This window comes from Caloenas nicobarica, chromosome 3 (assembly GCF_036013445.1).
Source record: "Caloenas nicobarica isolate bCalNic1 chromosome 3, bCalNic1.hap1, whole genome shotgun sequence".
Lineage (NCBI taxonomy): Eukaryota > Metazoa > Chordata > Aves > Columbiformes > Columbidae > Caloenas > Caloenas nicobarica.
This window is the reverse complement of record NC_088247.1, coordinates 71,939,026-71,960,492: the sequence shown is the minus strand read 5'-3', so window position 1 is coordinate 71,960,492 and position 21,467 is coordinate 71,939,026. Positions and strand designations below refer to the sequence as shown.

General features: G+C 41.5%; 1 protein-coding gene across 1 annotated transcript in view; it reads left to right on the top strand.

Moving 5' to 3' along the window:
- The window catches only part of AGPAT4 (1-acylglycerol-3-phosphate O-acyltransferase 4), an 80,720-nt gene that overhangs the window by 651 nt on the left and 58,602 nt on the right, over positions 1-21,467 (top strand). The window contains exon 2 of the mRNA XM_065632680.1: positions 15,948-16,178. Coding sequence (XP_065488752.1) covers positions 16,001-16,178 — 178 coding nt within the window. The 5' untranslated portion in view covers positions 15,948-16,000. The remainder of the gene's footprint in view (positions 1-15,947; positions 16,179-21,467) is intronic.

Genomic DNA, 21,467 nt, shown 5'->3' with positions numbered 1-21,467 from the left:
TTTGCTGCCTCCTCCCCGAAGGCGCTTCTCCATGGCGAGGGGGCGTAGCGTGTCCTCGTCGCGGGGGTGGGGGCTCGGAGGGGACGTGCGAGTGCACGGCGGTGGCTGGTTTTACCGTGGTACCTGCAAGTCCGTGAGCTGGGCGGAGGTGAGGGGCAGGTCTGCCTGCCTGGTGATGTGTTCACGTGCTGTAGGAGCTCTGCCTTTCATCTGCCAGGGTCTCCTCATAAAGACATTTAAACCGAATTAAATAATGGCCACAGACTGGCATAAGGTGTGTCGACTGATACCGTGTGGTGCAGGGAAAACTCCAAGGGGTGTATTGTTTAACTAATAAGTAATCCCTTGTAGCATTTCTTTCAACAAGTGGGCACTCACTCTGTGGCTGAAAAGACAACCAAGAAAAGAGTCTATTTGAACAATGTCGCACGAAGACTTCTGGTCGTTATCTTTGTTGTGCATTTCCAAGGGCTGTGTTTCAAGACCATGTGCAAACATCTATGAATGATGTACCTTATGCAGGTGCTCGTGTGGGAGAGAGCAACCTTGCTGCTACATGAAAACTGAAAATACTTTACAAGAGGTGGAAGGATGCAAGAAACTCTCTCTCAAAAAAACCACCCCCAAACCCCAAGCATTTATTTAAAAACAGTGATGGGTCCAGCCCAGGAAGTCGTACTAGGTGATTGTAGCCTCTGCTTATGCCGATAATCACTTCATGCTAAGAGTGAGTTGCAAAAGAATTAAAAGCTGGCGGAGTAGAGAAATTATTGTGGAACAGCTTCAGCGGAAATTTGCAGCCTTCTTTCTTCTCTGACTTCTTATGTGAATGACAAGATTACTGTAAATATACAGAGGTCTGTTGATAGAATGCCAGGACTACCTCTGTATAAAGGCTATCTGCATGGATTGCTAGAATAGTTGATGTGCTGTAAATGTTTTCTGCCATTTACTGACCAGCAGCTTTCTCTAGCTTTTTATATCTGGTCTAATGCTGTGTTTTCCCAAATACTGTTGTTTAAAATATATTGTGATTCATTTTAGGAATTTCTGTAAATATTATGCATAGCTTTGCTCTTTCCTATTAATGTTTTGCATAACAATACCTCAATAAGCAGTATCTAAAAATGAAACTTTAAGTGTGATTTATGGAAGACAGCCAGGATTCATGTGGAAGAATATATCAGAAAGCCTTCAATGGACAGAGGAAGTGTTGTAAGCTGCTGATGGATAAAGGTTGCTCTTAAGCAAAGTTTGGTTATGTTGTTGGCAAGCATTTAAATAACAGATTTTAGTACGTGCTTCACAAGAAGCTGTAAGTATTATATTTTAGGAGTGGAGAAACCGCACAGAGAGGTCAGTGCTCGCCCAGAGTCATGGAACAGAGAATGCTGTGCCCAGAGCATGGTATTTGTTTCTTGAAACCCAGTAGGTGTCAATTTATTGGGGAGGTTGGTTTTTCAGTAAGTCTTGCTCTGTCCAGCCAAAATCTACAGGCACTGATCCAACCAAAATCCAGAGGCCCTGAAGCAGTGTTTATGGAGTGAGGCATGCCTTCCTGGAGTGATGCTTGTACTTCACTTACAGTGTATTGTACTTACTGTACCCTAACAGAGAAGAGCTACTCTGTAGGAGAAGGGTTCTCTTGCAGGTGGTGGATGAGAATCCTGTGAGTGTGCTCTGCCCTGCTAAAAAGAAGTGGCTTATTGTTTTTTGTTGTATACTCTGATTTTATTGCTGGAAGGTAAAGACTGGGAATAATGTCCCTTGAAATCTCTTCAACATGGGAAGAGACTGTCATAGCTGTGCTGAGGTTAGCGAGATACTATTCCTATGTCGTAAACATGCACCTGTGGCCCTTAAAACTTTGTATTAGTAATTTGGTCTTAAATTTTAAAAAGCCAAATGTCCCCTGTGTGACATAGAAGAACACATCCCTGAGTAATTGCATCGCTACTACTGCTGTTGATGTCCTGATGAGGAAGTAGATGAACAAGACGGCAACAATACATCATAGTGTGCAGTGCATGTGCTTTAGTCAGCGAAAGCTTTTGCAGCTGTGGGCCTCCCTCCTTAGAGAAAACCTTACATGAGTCGAGTCAACTGTCCCGTCAGGTGTGTTTGATTTAGCTGTGCGGAATAGCTTTTTTTGTAAGGAAACTGGACATGTGACTGAGGGCAGTACCCTCTATGCTCTGTTGCGTTGTGGTGCTGGTATGCGACAGCTGAGTGTATTTTTTTCCCCAAGTGCTTTGTCTGCAGGGTGGCTTTCCCCAGTGATTCAGTTTCAGGCATTTGGGAAAGTTTGCTGCCAGTCTGTTGTTTGATGGTCTAAAGCTCATTCACATCTGACTACGTGGTGAGTACCCTCATCACCTCTGACTAATGCTGGTGTGCTGCTCAGAAACTGCTGACTCACTTCGTTTTCACGCTTTTCCCCTGTCCTCCTCCAGTGCCTGGCAGTAGAGATGTGGTAGGGTCAAGGTAAGGTCAGGGAAAGAGGAAATGGACATGAATGGGAATAACCATGTGTTGTGGCAGGGATGAAGATGCTGTAAAGACCCCTTTTTGATAACGTGAGTAAAAGATGATGGCCTGTAATGGATTTCCTGAAAAGGTACATAAACCATATGTTAGGAAGTGGACAGAGCAGTCTACTAACTGTAGTGAGCCCACAGTTGGGGGGTGCTGGGTTATGGGCCTGCTAGTGGTCTGCTCTTCATTCTGAACATCGAGCCTTTTTACTTCTATGCATCCATTTTCACCTTCAGCCCTTTTGTCTTGTTAAATTCTGCCACAAAGAGCTTAACACTGAAGTTGTTTTCTGCTTACTGCTTGCAGAAGGGCTGATCTCACTTGAGGTTTCTGCTATAGCATAACTAACGGGAACAGGGAAAGACAATTAACCAGTTCTAGGCTGGAAAGAAGTCAGAGGTAAAGGTCACTGAGAGAGGGTTTACTTGCCAGAGGGGTAAGAGCTGCAGACAGTCAAGCACAGTGATTTTATGTGCATGTGTGACTGTTTATTAATGTCTGAAAAATTTCTGATGTGTACTGGATTTGCTTTTAATTTGATCAACAAAGTTAAATTTCAGTCACATTTTCCCAGCAGGATCCAGGTGAATGAAAAGTTTTGCATATGCACATTCAGTTGGCAGATAATGCAAGTTTTTTTACCTGTCAGAAAAAGGGGAAGACCTGATTTAAAACCTGCCATAAAGACAGGAGAAGAACATATTTTGGGGAAATCTATGTGTAGAAATGGCACATGATTTTTAATCTATTTCAAGTGACAACTGCTGTGTGAAAGTTAAACTGTGTCCTGCTTCTTCCCCTGTTTCCATGTTATCTTTGTCTTTAAACAGCACAGTTTGCTGCTTCTTGCCATGTTTTCCAGCACTTTGGAAAATACCGTTACTATAGATGCTGCTTTGCACTTCTGGAAGGTCTGGAAGCATTCTGTCTGCAGCAGCCTATACCTGCATTTGAATAATCTATGAGGTTTTCCCCCTTCGAGTCATAGGTGCTTTGTCAAGTAATAACAAGGCTTCAGTTTATTTTATGGTTCTGAGGATATCTTCAGACAGTGCTGAAACTTGCACAGACATTTACATGGGGTTTGTTTGTTTGTTTAAATTTTATTTAGTTTTGTGTTTGATCTGGTATTAGTGAAAGTTACCATAAAACAATGCAGTAGCATAAGTGTTAGCAAATATGCAGATGGTAGAGAGAAGCGATACCACTATCTTCCCACAATTAACAAATCATAGAATGTCCTGAGTTGGAAGAGACCCACAAGGGTCATAGAGTCCAACTCCTGTCCCTGCATATGACAACCTCACAGTTCACACCATGTGTCTGAGAGCATTGTTCAGTCTCTTCTTGAACACTGTCAGGCTTGGGGCCGTGGCCTCTTCCTTGGGGAACCTGTTCCAGTGCCCCACCACCCTCTGGGTGAAGAACCTTTTCCTAATGTCCAATCTAAACCTCCCCTGGCACATCTTCCTGCCATTCCCTCGGGTTCTGTCATTGGTCACTAAAGAGAAGAATTCGGTGCCTGCCCTTTCTCCTCCTCTTGTGAGGAAGCTGTAGCTGCAATGAGGTCTCCCTGTAGTCTCCTCCAGACTGAGCAAGCCAAGTGACTTTAGCTGCTCCTCATACAGCTTCCTCTCCAAACCCTGCGCCAGCTTCATAGCCCTCTTCTGGACACTCTCCAGTAGTTTATTATCTTTTTTTAATCTTGTGGTGCCCAGACCTGCACACAGTGCTCCAGGTGAGGCCGCACCAGTGCAGAGCAGAGCGGGACAATCACCTCCCTGGCTGGCAATGCTGTACTTGATGCACCCCAGGACGCAGGTGGCCCTCTCGGCTGCCAGGGCACACTGCTGGCTCATGTTCAACTTGCCATTGACCAGAACGCCCAGATCCCTCTCCACAGAGTTGCTTTCCAGCATCTCGTCCTCCGTCTGTATGTACAGTCAGGGTTGCTGTGTTTCAGGTGCAAAATCCGGCACTTGCTGTTGTTGAACTTCACATGGTTGGTGATCGCCCAGTTCTCCAATTTGTCCAGATCCCTCTGCAGGGTCTCTCTGCCCTTGAGAGTGTCAACAACTCCTCCCAATTTTGTGTCATCTGCGAACTTGCTAAGCAGTCCCTCAAGTCCTGAGTCCAAGTCATTTATAAAGACATTGAAGAGTGCTGGCCCTAAGATGGATCCCTGCAGAACCCCGGTAGTGACTGGTCACCAGCCCGACGTAACCCCATTTACTAGAACCCTTTGAGCCCAGCCTGTCAGCCAATTGCTCACTCACTGCATTTTGCGTTTACCCAGCTGTATGCTGGACATCTTGTCCAGGAGGATACTGTGAGAGACAGTATCGAAGGCTTTACTGAAATCCAAAAAGATCACATCAACAGGCTTCCCTTGGTCAGGTAGGTGGATAACCTTGTCGTAGAACGAAATTAAGTTGGTCAGGCAAGACTTTCCCCTCATGAACCCATGCTGGCCAGGACCAATGACTGCATTGTTGTTCAGATGTTTTTCAATAGCTCCCAGAACAATCTTCTCTGTGATTTCACCAGGCACAGAAGTGAGACTTACAGGCCTGTAGTTGTCAGGGTCTTCCCTGTTGCCCTTCTTGTAGATTGGGACAACATTTGCCAGCTTCCAGTCATCTGGGACCTCTCCAGATTCCCAGGAGCATTGAAAAATCATGGGGAGAGGTCTCACTATGATGTCAGCCAGCTCTTTAAGCACCCTTGGATGAATCCCATCAGGCCTCATGAACGTGTAGGGATCTAGCTGGAGTAGCAGATCCCTTACAAGTTCCGGATTGATTGGGAATTTATCATTCTTGCAGCCACACTTTTCCAGTCCAGGGTTATGGGGGCCCCCAAGTCCATCATCAGTGTTGAAGACCAAGGTGAATAAAGCATTAAACGTCTCAGCTTTGTCTATGTCTCTGTTAATAAGGTGACCATGCTCATCAATTAATGGGCCAATGTTATTTCTAGCTTGCCTTTTGCCATTAATGTATTTAAAAAAGCCTTTTTTATTGTCCTTCACAGTATTGGCTAGCTTCAATTCTAATTGAGCTTTGGCAGCACGAATTTCCTCCCTAAAATGTAAAACAAGTAGTTAGAGGATCGAAGTAATTGAAAGAAACTGTGCATTCCTATTGTCCAATAGTGGTAGGGGGCAATAGGGTTATAATTAAGCAGGAAGATAACTAGGAAAGTGCTATTCCTACATTTATTGAGCTTTCAGTGTGCCACTGTCCGGTTTCTATGTGTCTATGCCTGTACTTCTGAGAGTGTGCAGAACTATTGCATTTCACTGAAGATGGAGACAGAGAAAAGCTTTATTTTGAATTTAAGCCTTGTAAAACTGTCTCAAATTTGTTTCAAGTTAGCAGGACAAATGTTCAAAGCCAGGCTTTCAAAAGGATTTAGGCACCTGAAGTTGTGGAGAGATGCGGTAGAAAATCCAGGTAGGTGTTGATGCTTAATCTAGTGCAAAATTTATAAAAAAATCTTGCTGGATTCTTACCAGCATATTTAGGAACTGTAACATCTGCACAGTTGCAGTCCAGTAAGGTAAGTGCTGTGGGATCAAGCACTGTCTCTAGGAATACAAGTTCTTTGATTAGTTATATCACATTTGGCTGTTTTTGAGGGGTAATGTTTTCCAAACAAGAAGGACTACTGAAACTTGTTGAGAGATTTATTTTGGTTTCAACAGATTGGAATCGGGTCCAAAATGAAAAATCCGGTGCCTGTGATAAAGGCTTTTATTCTCTGAAGTGATCAAATCAGGCTGTTAGGGGACTGATGATAGGGAAGAATGAGGAAGCTGAAAGTATTCTGAGTTCATGGTGTAGTAAAACAGTTCTGAACACTCGTGTCTTAGAGGCAGAGGTAAGTGAAAACTGATGTGGAATGGGGCCGCTGAAATGTGGGGAAAGCAGTCACCGTGTTTATTTGGGTTTTTACCTTACACCCGGATGTCTGATTGTTTTGTGTGTGGGTGCAGCTGAGCCTTTTACTGAAGCTGGCATCGTATTTTTTGGAACCATGCCAACCACATCTCAGCTGTAAGACGTATGTTTTTTTAAGTATTGGGTGTTACCTCTGTAAGGCAGTTCTTTTGCTTTGAATAATAAATCTGGAAGCTTCCCTGCCACATTCATTCTTCAGTTAAACTATTTTCTGTGGAAAGAAGCATTAGAAAATAATTAATAAATGTTAATATCCTGCATATCCCTATCTTGGTGTGGCTACATTTTGTGTATGCATTGTCATTTCCAAATTTGAGATGTGATTTTCATAAAGGAGAAATTCAGCTACTTCATACTGTACAGTGTAATATGATAGAATACAGGCAAATTAAATTAATACTTGGAGGTTAAAAAAAGTCATGCAAATCTTTTTCTGTTTAACATTTTCTTAGTATTCAAGGAGCATACTAATGAATGTTATTTCATATTAATTAAAAATATGCAAATGGATTAGCTGAAGGAGGCAGTCTACTGTCATAGAAAATCAAAAATACTGACAGCTCACTTGGAGTTGTAATCAGGTGGATGGCACTTTTCATTTCCAGCACTGGTAACAACATCTTGTGATTTGTACTGGAAGCTTTTGGATCCCCCCACAGATGAGGTCAGCACTGCTCCCTAATACCCCTGTGATTGGGAAGAGTGGTGTCCGCAGCCTGTCCCATGTCCCCACTGTGCCTGTGCCAGTGTCATCAACAGGGCTCAGAGCTGCTGGGTGGGAGACATGGTTGTCTCTAGCAGCCCGTACTGCTGCTCGGGGAGAGACACCGTGTTAGAAGTATTTACACTGTTTCTTAGGGGGGGTGTGATGGTTTGAAATCAAGTTCATTTTCTTCATACAGTTAGAAACTTTTATTTTTCGGAGTTGTCATGCTTTTTGGGCTGGGTTTAGTAAAAGAATAATGAGATAACACTGCTTCTTCCCTGAGATAGAGTTAATGTTTTTCTTCTAGTAACTTTGCAGTGTTTGGGATTTGGTAGGAAAAGAAAGTGAGAACTTACTGATATCTTAGCTGTTATCAGGGAGACCAAGGTCTTTCTAGGCTTTCTATCTGCAAGTGCAAAACCCAACAAAACCACTCAAGTTAGGAATTAGACTTCTAGGAAAAGGCTTAAAGAGGCTGTGCAAAATTACTAAAATGTAAATCACAATTCCAGAAAATGTAAAGAGGTTATTTTATGAGAGCATACTGAGGAAAGAAAATTATCCTTTTCCCAGTGTGGTAACTTCTATCTTCTGATTGTTGTCCTTGAAGCATCTAGCAATGCCTTTAATTCCTTCTTAGGAATAATGAAAGCGATGTACATTTGTGTGCATGTGCACACAATACTGTTGGTTCTGGTACTAAAGTTGTAACTTCTAGTTTATAGTGCAGCACCATCCAAGTTGCTGGATACTTGGTTTTCATTTCTTGAGGAATGGAGAAAGGAAGGGAAAGTGGAATTCACAAGATCAGCACATACATCCTGGTTTGAACCATCTCCTGCATTTATACCTCTTTTATCATCTGCTGCCACTGAACGTCCTTGTAGGATGTGTCTGATCTGTTTTCTTCTCTCTAAATGTGGCCTGTCAGAAGGTGTTGCAAGGGAAACTTGAGCATGGGCCAGAAGGCAAATAAAGGAGGATGAGAAGTACCTTTTTGTGTTGAAAGCTGGAGCCTGGGGAGTTGACAAGTGGTTCTGGGGTTGGCTCTGCCATAGATTTGCCATGTGACTGTCTCAAGCTCTCTAACAGTGATGTTCCGATTTCCTTCTGTGTAAGACAGGGGCAGCAAGACAGATCTTCCCAGACTTACTTCAATAGCATCTTCTAAGCGGCTAGAGCTTTTCACATGAAAGGGGATGGATAAATCCAGGAAAGAATTGACAAAACTCCACAGTTTTCTAATTCTATCCATAAAGGGTTTGATCTTGTATGTCAAAATGAACTTGCTCACGCTACCAAGTCTGCTGAGTGGCTGTGAAACTTCTCTGCCTGGATAGGTCTGGTTACATGTGTTGCTGGTGTGGAAAGCTGTCTGTTGCAGAACTGGAGTGAAGAGATGATGCTTCTGTAGTCTAACTTTGTAACTAACTCATTGTGGGTGAGAATAGGAGAATAAAATATTTAAAGCTTTAAACTAAACATGTGATCCATGTTTCTTTGTTGCCTCATGCCTAAAGCTGGTTTGGATGTGGGGGAAGTATTTTGGTTGTTGAGAGTATAGGTAGTTCCTGGACCTTGGGCTGACCCTTTGTGTTGGTGTGAATGTATTTTAATGTTCTTTTAAACAAGATAAGAGTGATCAGTGTTTAGCAAGCATAAACCACGAGTCTTTGTAGGAGAGACCTCCTTTCCAAAGCTTATATCATATAAAGAGAATGTTAGGGGTCCCTACAATTTAAAAAAAAAAAAAAGGGCAAAAGCAACCCTGGTTTTATACCAGCTCTGGAATGATCCTTTGTCTACTTCCCTCCCCCCACCCCCTTTCATTGGGCTCTTAAAAAAATATTTTTATAATAACCACTGAGAATTCCATAGCTGCTCCTGTGTTGGATCTGTTCCTGAATTGCCCAGTGTGGAGATGATCAACCGTAGTGCTGTGTGCCCTTGATGCTGGGTAAACACCATGACGCAGGTGGCAGCATCCTGCTGTGCTGATGCTGCTGCCTCTGTAGTTTTTCATGTGTTAATTTCCCATGCACAGGAGCGATGGTGTGGATCTCACTATTGAGATTTCTCACAGACTAATGGCTTAACTAGACAGACTCTGATCTCTCTACCTCAAGTGTACAGTTGCTTCAAATCGTCCATGACTGTTCTGAACACAAATTCATGTATCATAAGCACAAAAGCATCCATCCATCCATATGTATATTTATATTTGAGGTTTAATTTGTTGCAGACATTCAGACCCTGTTATTTGGTAATCCACCTGTACTTCTGCAGCAAGCTAGATCATCCACTGAAGTGACTTGTAGAAAAGTATTTAGAGGGGTGGTTTTTTATAGAGGAGGGTGCCAGATTACATTAATGTGTGGGCCGGGTTACCTTTGATTAAGCCATTAATGTTGCTTATGAGAGCAAATATTAAATTGTCTATAAGCACATTAGAAATAGTTGCTTGTCCTAGAGTTTGGTTTTTTTTTTGAGGAACTATCCAGGTTGCTAATATTTGTGTGACAGCATAGCCCACATCCTGCTTAGGTCGTAGGTATTCTTTCTTTTAAACTTTTGCTTGTTGTTTAGTCCTGCTCTCTTGCTGTTGCCCTTGTTGGCAGCACAAATAACATGTTAGATTAATGGACCTAGATATAGTAAAAGAGGAAACAGAGAGACTCTGTGGTCCCCAGAACTGAACTCTGGAGCTGAACTCTGATAGACTCCTCCAGGTCTTAAATATCTTAATGCAGCTCTTTCTTTTAGTTTGCCAAGCCAATTGCAGATAATTGTGCTTTGGAGAAATACATATATATCTAAGAATGCATTAAAATACAGAAATTTCGGTGGGAAACAGTTGAAGAGCAACACTTGGCATACTGGAAAGAAGCAACTTGCCTTCCACAGCTGTTTTTGTGACCTTGATGTTCTTTACCTGAGGTAACTGCTGTACTTCTCTCTGACATATTTTTTTGAGGATCTCTGCAGGAGCTTGGAACAGAAGTGCTTAACTTTGAAGGGTTTACCCTCATCAAATAAACGCCTCCGTTGGCATCAAGCTCTGTGGTCCCTAAATACTGCACCTCCAGTTCTGTATTGCTGTGTGTTTAAGCCCAGCTCCCTATGGCTTCCTTGTCAGCTCCTTCTTCCCTGAATATTTTGTGCTCCTGGAGTCCGGGAGCAAGACTAAACTGCTTTTCACTGGAACTTGGGCAGCTGTCTTGCTCTAATCTACATTAGATTGGAGCAGGAAGAAAATAAAAAAGGGGAAGGTGAAAGTATTATTATACGATAACCGTTTCAAAAACTCTTGAGTTACTTTCATTTCTTCAGTTTATCCTGTTATGCTAATTATTTCTGTGCTCAATGGAAAATAAATAAAAATTCAGTTTTATAGCAAGTCTATAAATTGGAAATCCTGAAACTTGCTGGTAGATGATATTCATTCTTCATTCTTTGAAACAGCCAAACTGACTGACCTCTCTTTTGTAGTGGTGTGTGTTAGAAAATATGCAGTCAGGAATGCATGACTCTCAGGAAAACAAAAATGTTCTTAAATTCCCTTAACTTTGAGGGAAGGACTTAAGATATGCTCAAATTCTTCCCTGATTTGGGGCTTTTCTGAAGGTGTGGTGAGTTGACCTTGGCTGGCTGCCAGGTGCACATCTAACTGCTCCCTCACTCCCCTTCCTCGGCACAACAGGGGAAGAAAATAAGATGAAAAAGCTCATGGGTTTAGGTAAGGACAGGGTGATCACTCACCAGTTACCATCATGGCCAAAACAGGCTCCACTTGGGGAAGATTAATTTAATTTATTGCCAATTGATAGCAAGAGTAGGGCAGAGAAAAACAGAGACAAAACTAAAACCACCTTCTCCCCAAGTCCCTCCTTCTTCCTAGGCTTAACTTGACTCCAGGCTCTTCTACCTCTCACCCCTGCTGCACCCTGAATGCTGCAGGGGGATGAGGAAAAGGGTTGCAGTCAGTCCATAACAGTTCTTCTCTGCTGCTCCTTTGTTCTCATGATGTTCCCCTGCTCCAGTGTGCGTCCCTCCCACAGGGTATGGTCCTTCAGGAATAGACTGCTCCAGCCCAGGTCCCTCACGGGCTGCGGTTCCTGCCAGAAAACCTGCTCCTGAGTGGGCTTTCTCTGTGGGCTGCAGCTTCCCTCAGGGCACCTGCTATATCACAGGGTCTTCCACAAGCTGCAGAGTGGATATCTTCATCATGATGGTCTTCACCACAGACTGCGCGAGAATATTTGCTCCAGTGCCTGGAGCACATCCTCCCTGCCTTCACTGACCTTGATGTCTGCAGGGCTGTTTCTGTCACGTTTTTGTCACTCCTCACTCACAGCTGCTGTGCAGCATTTTTCTGTTTTCTTAAATATGTTATCACAGAGGTGCCACCAGCGTCACTGATGGGTTCAACCTTGGCCGGCAGCAAGTCCCTTCTGGAGCTGGCTGGAACTGGCTCTGTCTTGAGGTGGGGGGGAGCTCCTGGTGTCTTCTCACAGATGCCATCCCTGCAGGCCCCCCTTGTACCAAAACTTTGCAATGTAAACCCAACACAAGAGGTAGTGCTCTAGTAGTTACCTTTGGGGAGGGTGAGAAGTGATGCAAACCCTAATTAAGCATGAGGCAAATAGATGGATAATTCATCTTTCACACTTGAGAGGGGTTTTTTGTGTGGTATGTACAGATATATTCTCCTTGAAGGCAAATACATACATGGGCACAACCTTACTTTTGTTAACTTTCGATACTTGCTGACCGAAAGAGGCCTTGCATATATATTTCATATACAGAAGCACTGTTAGAATGGACTCTAAAATGAAATACAGAGCTGCTATCTGTGCTGTTCTGATGGCACTGAAATTTACTTAGAGGCACTACTGAAAGTGCTGTAATCTGACCTAAGCATGGTTTCATAGTCTTGGTCTTTGTAACTCATTCATCCAAGACTCTGGTTTAGATGAGAAAATGCAAAAATTGGCATCGTCATCATCATCATCTGCTTGGTTGTTCTTAACTTGCAGCAAAGCATGTAAGGACTTTACCAAAGAGTAGACACAAGTAAAAACCTTTGCATAGGCTTGAAACATTGCTGTTTAGAAAATAACCGAGTATAGTGCTGTCTTGCCTCTATTTGTAAGTATAGACAATATTAACTTTGTCTAGATGCTGTCAGATAGGTACCACATTGCTTTCCACCATCCAAGAACTCTGTTTACTACCTAAGCTTTGGATAAGGTGCGTGACAGTTCTTTTCTTCATTCTTGTGCTTTCTGTGAAAGTGCGAACAGTTGTGTTTTTTATGGGATCACTAGTTATAGTCTCAAAACTGTTACAGACTTTTAAGTATGAAATAGCATTGTTAATTGGCAGCAACCTCTGCTGGAAGAGAGGTGTTCACCTTCCATATCACTACTTTGTCCTCCTGGTCTGTTACTCTCAGCAGAGGAAAAGCTGAGAGTAGTTGAAGTAGAAAACAGTGGATCTTGCTGAAGAATGAAACTTGGAGTGGGGGGGAAGGGTAGAATGAGTTTGCTTTTAAACCTGATCCTGTCATCTCTTAGTCACATGTGTAGATGCTTGTTGACTTGCTCCCTAGACAGACATTTGAGGTTTGAGTCTTTTGTTTTAAATCCAAAGGAAAACTGTTATTAAAGAATGTCCCTATCCGTTTTTGATGCTCTGGCTGGCCTTTTTCTCCTAATTCATTTTAAGGGGTGTTTGACAGAAGAGAACTTCTTGGCACTTCTCCAGTCTTAATAGCTTCTGAGAAAATGCATTGATTGGCCCTTCTGTTTTCAAAGCATTGCTGTAATTTTCAGTCATTATCGATAAGGAAATCAGTGTAATTTATTAAACTAGCCTCATGGATTAAGAATTAAAGAGCTGATTCTTTTATCACTTAAACTGGCGTTACGTTGATGTTACCCATGAGGAACTTTAGTAAACGGAAGAAGTTCCTATGAACTTCCAGAAGCAAGCTTCTAGACATCTTTTGTAAGCTCAGAATTGAATCTTGAGAATAAATTTCTATGTTTTTATTGCTTGTACCAAGAAGAAACTGCATTTCTTGGAGTTTGGGTAATAAAGACAGTCCAAAAAAGTATCATTAAAAAAATCTTATAAGAATGAGCTTATGCCTGAGAAACAGAATTCATAGCTAGCACTCTGTAAACAGTGTTTGAGTTACAAATTTTGTAGGGAAAACAGCTGGCATTTAATCAGAAGAGAAAATTAATCTCTCTAATCTCCCAACTTTTCAGAAAAGCAGAATGTAAGCAGTGGCTCTAGTTTCTTGTTCCTTTTACAAGCAGGTTAGGTTAGATGCATTTCAGTGGTATTGCTTAAGTAGTTTTAGCTTGCCTTTAAAACATGTCTTAGAAGCTTTACAGAAGTGACATTTGGTGACTGAGATATAAATGCAAAGAATAAATTACTTCCTAACATTCCATTGTGACTTCATAAAATTGTAAGACAGTAATTAATGTTTTATCAGGATCATCTCATCTTTGTTTATTTTGATTCTGTGAAGTTTTGCTTTAATGACCCAGTATGAAGTAAATTATTCAAATAAACATAACATTTTAATGGAGTTTGACTACTATTACAATGGAAAAAAAATGAACTGGTGGACTGGCATTCTACTGAGTTGATCAAGTTCCCACTGTAGGTAGACAGTGCATTTATTTATTAATTTATTTATTTACTTACTTACTTACTTACTAAATCCAGTTTCTTACTGGTATCTGGGAATTACATTAGATTCTGTGGGATGGAATTAAACAGGCCAGCTAGCACAAAAAACTTGTCACCAGGGTTTTGGGCACTGCACAGTCTTTTAAACCATGCACTTGTAAGGAACTGGTTGCTCCCACATCCTGACTGTTTTAAAAGAAGTGATCTATTCCCACTACTTGGTGAAGTACAATCTGTATCTGTCACTGTAAACTTATTCAAACTTATTCAAAACCTGAGTTTGCCTTTTTAAAAAAATTTATTTAGTTATTTGGATATTAAAGTGTTTGTCTTCAAAGTGTATGATGGAGGGGCTGGGTCATGAATCACTGCAATGGTTCCTACTAGACAACATTTCTTATTCTACTTAGCCTTCAGCAGAAACAAAGCCTTTGGTCAAAGCTCATGCTAATAAATTGTCTGGCACCCTCAGAAACGTAGATTTAATGGAATTGTTGGTTAAAGCTGGAAAAGCTTTTTGCAAGTACCATGACAGTAGTTACTACAATGAACAGAGGCCTGTTCTGCTATTCTGAACTACAGATGGTGTCTGCTTTGGTACTGAATAGTACAGCGAGATAAAGGGAACGAAGTCTGTGATACATGAAGGGCACATTTTGTCTACTAATAATAGGCTTGGGATTGCCATAAACTCTTTATAGAAATTATACAACAATACAGATTCTCTTTCTTAAATTTTTCTTCACCTTCCTTGTGGCTGAAAACCTGGCTAAATAACTTTCCATCGTTGCGCAGCAGTTCTTGTGTGTGCTCTTTGCTGTGGTAAGCACAGTCAGCAAGGACAATAAAACAAATGTTTCAGGACACTGATCTAGACTCAGTGCCTCACATGATGGTGTCTCATATAAACTAAAAGGGTAGGCGTAAGGATTTTTTTTTTTCATCAGTTAATTCCCTGGGATGCTGACAGCTGCAGTTTTGTTGTTGCCTATGACTGGCACATTCGGAAATACTGTCTCGGGGCTTCTTCCCTGGGCAAACTCTTCTACGCCTCACAGGGAGAAACAGTGTGAGAATGGAACAAGGTGACAGCACCTCCTGCTTAACTGTATTCAAAATATTGGAGTGTTGTCTGCTGAAAGATCGTGTCTTCATATTTTTTCTCCTAACAAATAAGCCTAGCATTGGTGGTAGTGATGGTGGTGGGGGGTCAGTATGGTATTTGGTAGGCCAGAATACTTGGCAGAGGATGCTTCCTCTCAATGCTCAGCTGTTAAGGTCCTTTCCAAAATTATACAAACATTTCTTAAGTAACCTAAGAGTTGATTTTTCTGGAAACACTGCTGGGTCACGGGTCAGTACTGTTATTGATGTTTCCTTTCTGGGCTTATGGAGTATAACTGACAGAATTACAGTGTCAAGGAATAATTGAACAAATTGTGTGTATTGTGCATAGCCAAGCTTTTATTCTCTTGCCAAAATCAACTGATATTTGAATGTAACAAGAGAACAAGCCAATAAAGCTAGAATTAAGAGGCTGCTGCTACATCTTGGTTGGACACCATGGCTGGCACGGCCTGTAGAGGAAGGCACAACTGAAAACAAAGCTCTAAAGCTTGCGTTTACTTGAAAACTACTCTTGAAGATAGCAGAGGCCACAGTATGTGTCTTATGAAGTACAGACAATTCAAATAAAAATATAAGTGGATTATTTTGCTCATATTTTGTCAATAAAGACCTGATAGAGGAATATTGTGGTCCATGGAATGGAGTCATATGCTCATGGGTTTTGCAGAATTAGGACTGAAATGGGAGAATTTGTTTCCAAAGCCTAATGTAAAGCGATTCAAAAATATGTTATTTTCTTTCCATGCTTCCTTTTGCAGATACTGTCATCGGGCCTTTTTTTCTACAGTATAATTAACTTGTATTTTAGTGTATTTAGTGTGTTTAAGTGTAAAACAGAGGTCTGTATTAACAGTCTGTTTATAAAAATAAATGCACTCTGTAACTGCTGATACTATTTTGTTTTGCAGGTTGTCTTCTGGATTTTGGGTCTGAAGGTACCCTCTTGCTTTCCCAGCAAATCATGGACATCGTTGGCTTTCTGAAGTCTCAATTCATTTGCCACCTTCTGATCTGCTACATATTTATAGTGTCAGGACTGATCATTAACTTCATTCAACTCTTTACACTTATACTTTGGCCAATCAACAAGCAACTGTTCAGGAGGATCAACTGCAGGCTGGCTTACTGCATTTCAAGCCGTAAGATTTTATTTTGATTTTTTTAAAGTATTTTAATATTTTCTCTCGAGGCACTTGGTAGAAAAGTTCTGAAACAGATTTCAAAGTAACTTATTTAAAGGTCATTAGTGCTTCTGACAGCAGTTGCATTTGTGTGAAGAGATCTATTCTTTGTGGAAATGTCCTGTTCTGCTGAAATGTTTTGCTCTTTTATATTGCGATATGTGCTTGACTCAGGATGTTGAAGGAAGACTGCCTCTTGTTTAGCTATCCGTCATGTTCCATTAAGCCAGATGAGAAATATTGACCAAACAATAGCTGAACTTGCTGAGATGCATTATCTGTAGGCTTACATTGTTAACAAGTCACTTCCAATAACCATTTCAATCTTTTTATCATGCATGGTTTTGGTTTTGATCTTGGTTTAAGTATTTTGTGTGTGAGTACTGTTCAGGAAAAATGTTTGATTCCATGTGCTTCTTTCTTAAACCAGTCGTAAACTGTTGTTTCTTTGAATAGGCATTTCAGACCTTAAGCTGCACCTGTATGTATTCAGTACATGCTATAGTTGTAACGTAGAATACAGCAGGTAGCCTGTAAACATTGAAAGAAGCAGGAGTTGCAGTCATTTTTATTTTCTGAGGGCGATAGGAGCCTAAGCTCAGGATATTACTTGTAGAAAGATCAGACCTTTGTAACTGCTGGGAGATGTGACAATTCACTGACACTTGACCGAACAGGTAATTCCAGTGGAATGAATGAGACCTGTATCGATTCATTTCTTCTTTGTTAGTCAAGGTTGGTAGAGTTGCCACCTGTCAACAGTAGATTATCAAAACATTCATAGTTTTCTTGATATTATCAGTCTGCTTATATATTTGTTTTTAAAGAGCTATGACTACAGTTTCAGCACTGATTTATTGCAGTGCAGCTTCTGAGTTCCACATAATTGCTCTCACAGCAGAAAACATTCCCCACAGAAGTTGTTAAAAATTGGGGTAATGTGGCTGTGTTCAGTAGCTGGGAGCGTGATGTTAAATGTGTCCACTTTCCAGAGAGATTTCACTGGGCCTTTCTGAAACTCAAAAGTACTTTCTAGAAATGAAATTGTTGCAAAGTGCATGCTTTTTGAGGCTCCCTAAAGGTTATTCAAGTGTGATGTCACTGCCAATGCCAAGTGACATATGGATGGTTTCACACAGGGGAAAACAGCCCTCCAACACAGTGTTGAAGAATTGTGTTGCAGAAATGCAGCAAAGTGGTTTCCTTCAGCTCACCTGTTCTGCCAATGGGAACCTGAAAAGGGAAGCATTGTTAGTATTTGTAATGAACTGCATGAGAGAGAAATCTGCCACATGTCCCAAATTGTAGACCACTAGGTATTATTTATTTCTCATCAGTGAGTCCGATGTGCAACTATTCAATGCATTTTTATAAACATACTTTTGATTCAAATTTCAAAGCTGTATCAGCATGTATAGGCCCAAATAAATCAGGGATGCTATTTTATTATTTCTGTAATAAACAGACGATGTTCCTGCTGAAAAATTTCATTTTTGATGTCCGTATATATATCCCTGAAGTACTGAATTTGCAAGTACTATTCATTTGTATGTACAAACAGTGGCATGACTATGGCCAGATTTTTACCTTTTGTATGGTAGCTTAGTATATGTTTGAAGCCATGGAATGTAGAAAATACCATACAGCTGTATACAGGTATATATAGGTCTGTTATGATTATTTTTCTTGCAATACCTTCTGCTCCGTTCTTCCTTTTGGCTACTTAGTGCAGAGACATCAGCTGTGCTAGAGTCTCCAGACTGAATCCTTTAGCTGCCCTCAATTTAGTCTCATTTATACCGGGGGCTGGTCACTGTAAGAGTGAGTTATACTGCGTGCTTGTCCTTGATTGGGCAGATGGCTTTGTACTCAGGGTTGCTGAACTGGTCTTCAGTGTTGATGGCACTGGAGAAGGTTGTGTTGTGAGATTTTTGCCCAACCATCCTCAGAACAATCTATCTCTTGGAGAAAGGCAGTTATTTTAGCTTTACAACAGAGTGAGCTAGCATTTGATATGAGTCGCCCTTATCTGAATATCTGAAAAGGGGAAAATGATAGTTAATTAAAAAAGTGTTTGGAAGAACTGAAGAATACAGTAGACCAATTAATATAAAGGGATGTGTTTTTGTAGTAGTGTATGTGTAAGATAATGCTCTTTGGGGGCCATTGGTGTGCTGAATGATAAATAACTTGAGTCTGTATGGGTCTGGTGAAAGTCATGGAAACAGCTTACGGTTTGAGACAATGAAGCTTAGCCTTGGAGAATGTAGAGAGGCATGTGCTTTGCAATGGTGAGAAGCATCATGTTGCTTTCGAGTGGCTAGAACAGCCTGAGTCAGCAGGTCAACCAGGAGTGAAACAGAGTGGGCATGGCTTAGCTTAAGAATGGAATGAAAGCAGCAGCTGCCTTTAGATCTTGCAGGTTCAGTCAGTTTCCATTTGATGTCAAAGGTGGAGATGAGTGATTCTATAAAATCAGGGGAGAGCATTTACTCTTTGACACTATGGTCTTTGGGAAAGTTCTTTTTTTGTATTTGGAGCAGTGGCAGAGTTTTCTTCCAACCTGTGTCTTCCTGTCTCCTTTCTGATATAACAACATAATATTCTCACTTCTCCACATGCAATGTCTGCTGTCATACTGCATATGGGAAGCTAAACTGCTGTTGTGATTAATAATTTGTCCTTACTTCAGTAGTCCAACGTGAGTAGGAGGTGCTTATCTGTTTACATGAATCCAGCTACACTAGCTCAAGTAAAAGTATTCATAGAATCATAAAATCATTTTGGTTGGAAAAGACCCTTACGATCAAGTCCAAGCGTTAACCTAACCCTGCTAAGTCCACCACTAAACCATGTCCCTAAGCACCACATCTACACCTCTTTTAAATGCCTCCAGGGATGGTGACTCAACCACTTCCCTGGCAGCCTGTTCCAATGCTCAACAGCCCTTTCCATGAAGAAATTTTTCCTAATACCCAACCTAAACCTTCCCTGGTGCAAATTAAGGTGATTTCCTCTTGTCCTATCACTTGTTACTTGGCAGAAGAGACCAACACCCTCCATGCCACAACCTCCTTTCAGGTAGTTGTAGAGAGTGGTAAGTTTTCCCCTCAGCCTCCTTTTCTCCAAGCTGAACAGCCCCAGTTCCTTCAGCTGCTCCTCATCAGACTTGTGCTCTGGACCCTTCACTAGCTTCATACCATAAAATGATGGTATAGAGTAACTGTGGTTTGGTAGTTGAGGACATGGAGCTGTGTGAGCTGCCACGTCTCTACTGTGAGTATGGCAACAGCTGCTCACTGTAGCTACTGAAAACCCAGCAGGCTAAAGCCATAGACTTCAAACTTCTATTTATCAATGCAAGTTAGAGAACATGTAGAAACCTGCTTTCTGGTTTGAATTTACAGTGGAAAGGATTAACTAGAGCAACAACTTGCTTTTAGTGGAAAAGTGCAGGTCTAACAGCACACTCCAAGTTACTTTTTATAACTGGTGTTGAGAAGTTGCCGTCTTCAGACCAATTGTGAATCCTGGGTTGATCACATAGGGTGAGTTCAGCTTCTCTACTGACCTACTTAATTATGTATTAGCACTGGGGAAACCTTTCTAATTGAGTGTTGCAAATGAAAGAATCGGTTCAGATAAACTGCTATTTTTTCTGTCATGGCTTTTTATGACATTTGAATTGGGTAAATGTTCTTTAATTGCAGATTAGAAGCCTTGTTCAGCTCAAGTCTCCTGCTCCCCAGAAGGTGCGTTAGCCATTCATCAGATTGCAGTTTGTGTTGTTTTTTTATCTCCAAGATACTTTTCTTGCTTGGCTAAGAATAAACTTTTCCTGTTTGATCCCATTATCCCATCTGACAAGTATCTGCAAGGTAATGGTTAGTTCTAGTGCTCCTTTGTATGTCTCAGCCTTTACTGAAGAGTGTTAATTGCAGAGAGTGGACATTGATCTTGAACAGGCTTTTGTCTGTATTCATCTTGAAATGAGCTAAAAGTCTAGTAAGGGTTACAGACCCTCTGTGTTGTTAGTTTAAAGAAACAAATTAAAGCAAACAAACAAAACCCAAACAAAAACCCAAAGCCTTTGAGCTTCTAACTTTCAGAAAATATTTTCTGGCTCCAAAGTGTATATTCACTGACTGGTTCAACTGCCTGTTCATCCCCCTATTTTAAAATGGCAGCCCTGATAAATTGTTACTGAATTCCACAGAGTGCACCTCTAATAAGGAAATTGAACACTACAAATCTCAACATGGAGATAACAATTAAAAAAAAAAGTCTTAAAAATAAGTGTACTTGGAAGATGGCATTACAAAGGTTGGGCAAGCAATCAATCTTATTTTTTAAAAAATAATTTGGGGACATCTTGTCCTCAGTGTCTTTTTCCAAAAGACTGAGCACCAAGATATATGCCAAGGAAGGAAGCACTTAATGTGGAATACATCACAATTCTCATGGATGCTGTTTGTGCCTGAATTGGAAGAGGTGGGAATACATCTTCCTCCTCCCCTTTATCTGAGGACATGAAACCACCACAAAGGGTATGTGTGGCTTTTCTGCACTAGCTTGTAAAGTTGGCCAGACACATAAAGGGAACATGTTGTCTGGGCTATGAGTGCTATGTGCAGGGGCTGCATAGTGTGCTGGGGCAGTGGTTTGTGCTTTCTGAACCAGTTTGTGCTGGGTGGGCTGGTGCAGGGCTACCCAGGGGCAGGCGGGGTGTGCTGGGCTCCCACGGGCTGTTTGCGCCATGACTCTGCTGTGGGCCAAGACCATGAGAATGGGACCTGCACATCCAGGACAAATGGCTTCCGTAGTGGTGGGGGGTGTACTTACTCAGGAAGGGATTTGCCTGTGAGTGGAGCAGTGGTTGATAACTTGTCCTCTTGCTGCCACTGTGCTGGGGGAAAGTTAGCTTCTCTTTGTGCTGAGATCCACCTTGTTGCTCCAGGGTGAGTGGCAAACTGGCCTCCCGCTGACTCTCTGCACGAGGTGAACTTTGCATAGGCAAAAGATCTGGCAACAGCACAGTCATGTGGACAGGTGCATAAGGGTTTTGAAAGCAATTGATTTAGCTTCTAATCTGCCTTCATAAATAAATTATCGTAGTACTAATGCCTATTCTTGTGTGATGAAAGGGGTGTTATTACACCACTGGGTAAAGTTACACTATGTAGGCTGCAGTTTGTAAGTCCCTCTGAGGGAAAGACCCTTTGCATGGAAAGAGGCACCCGGATGCCT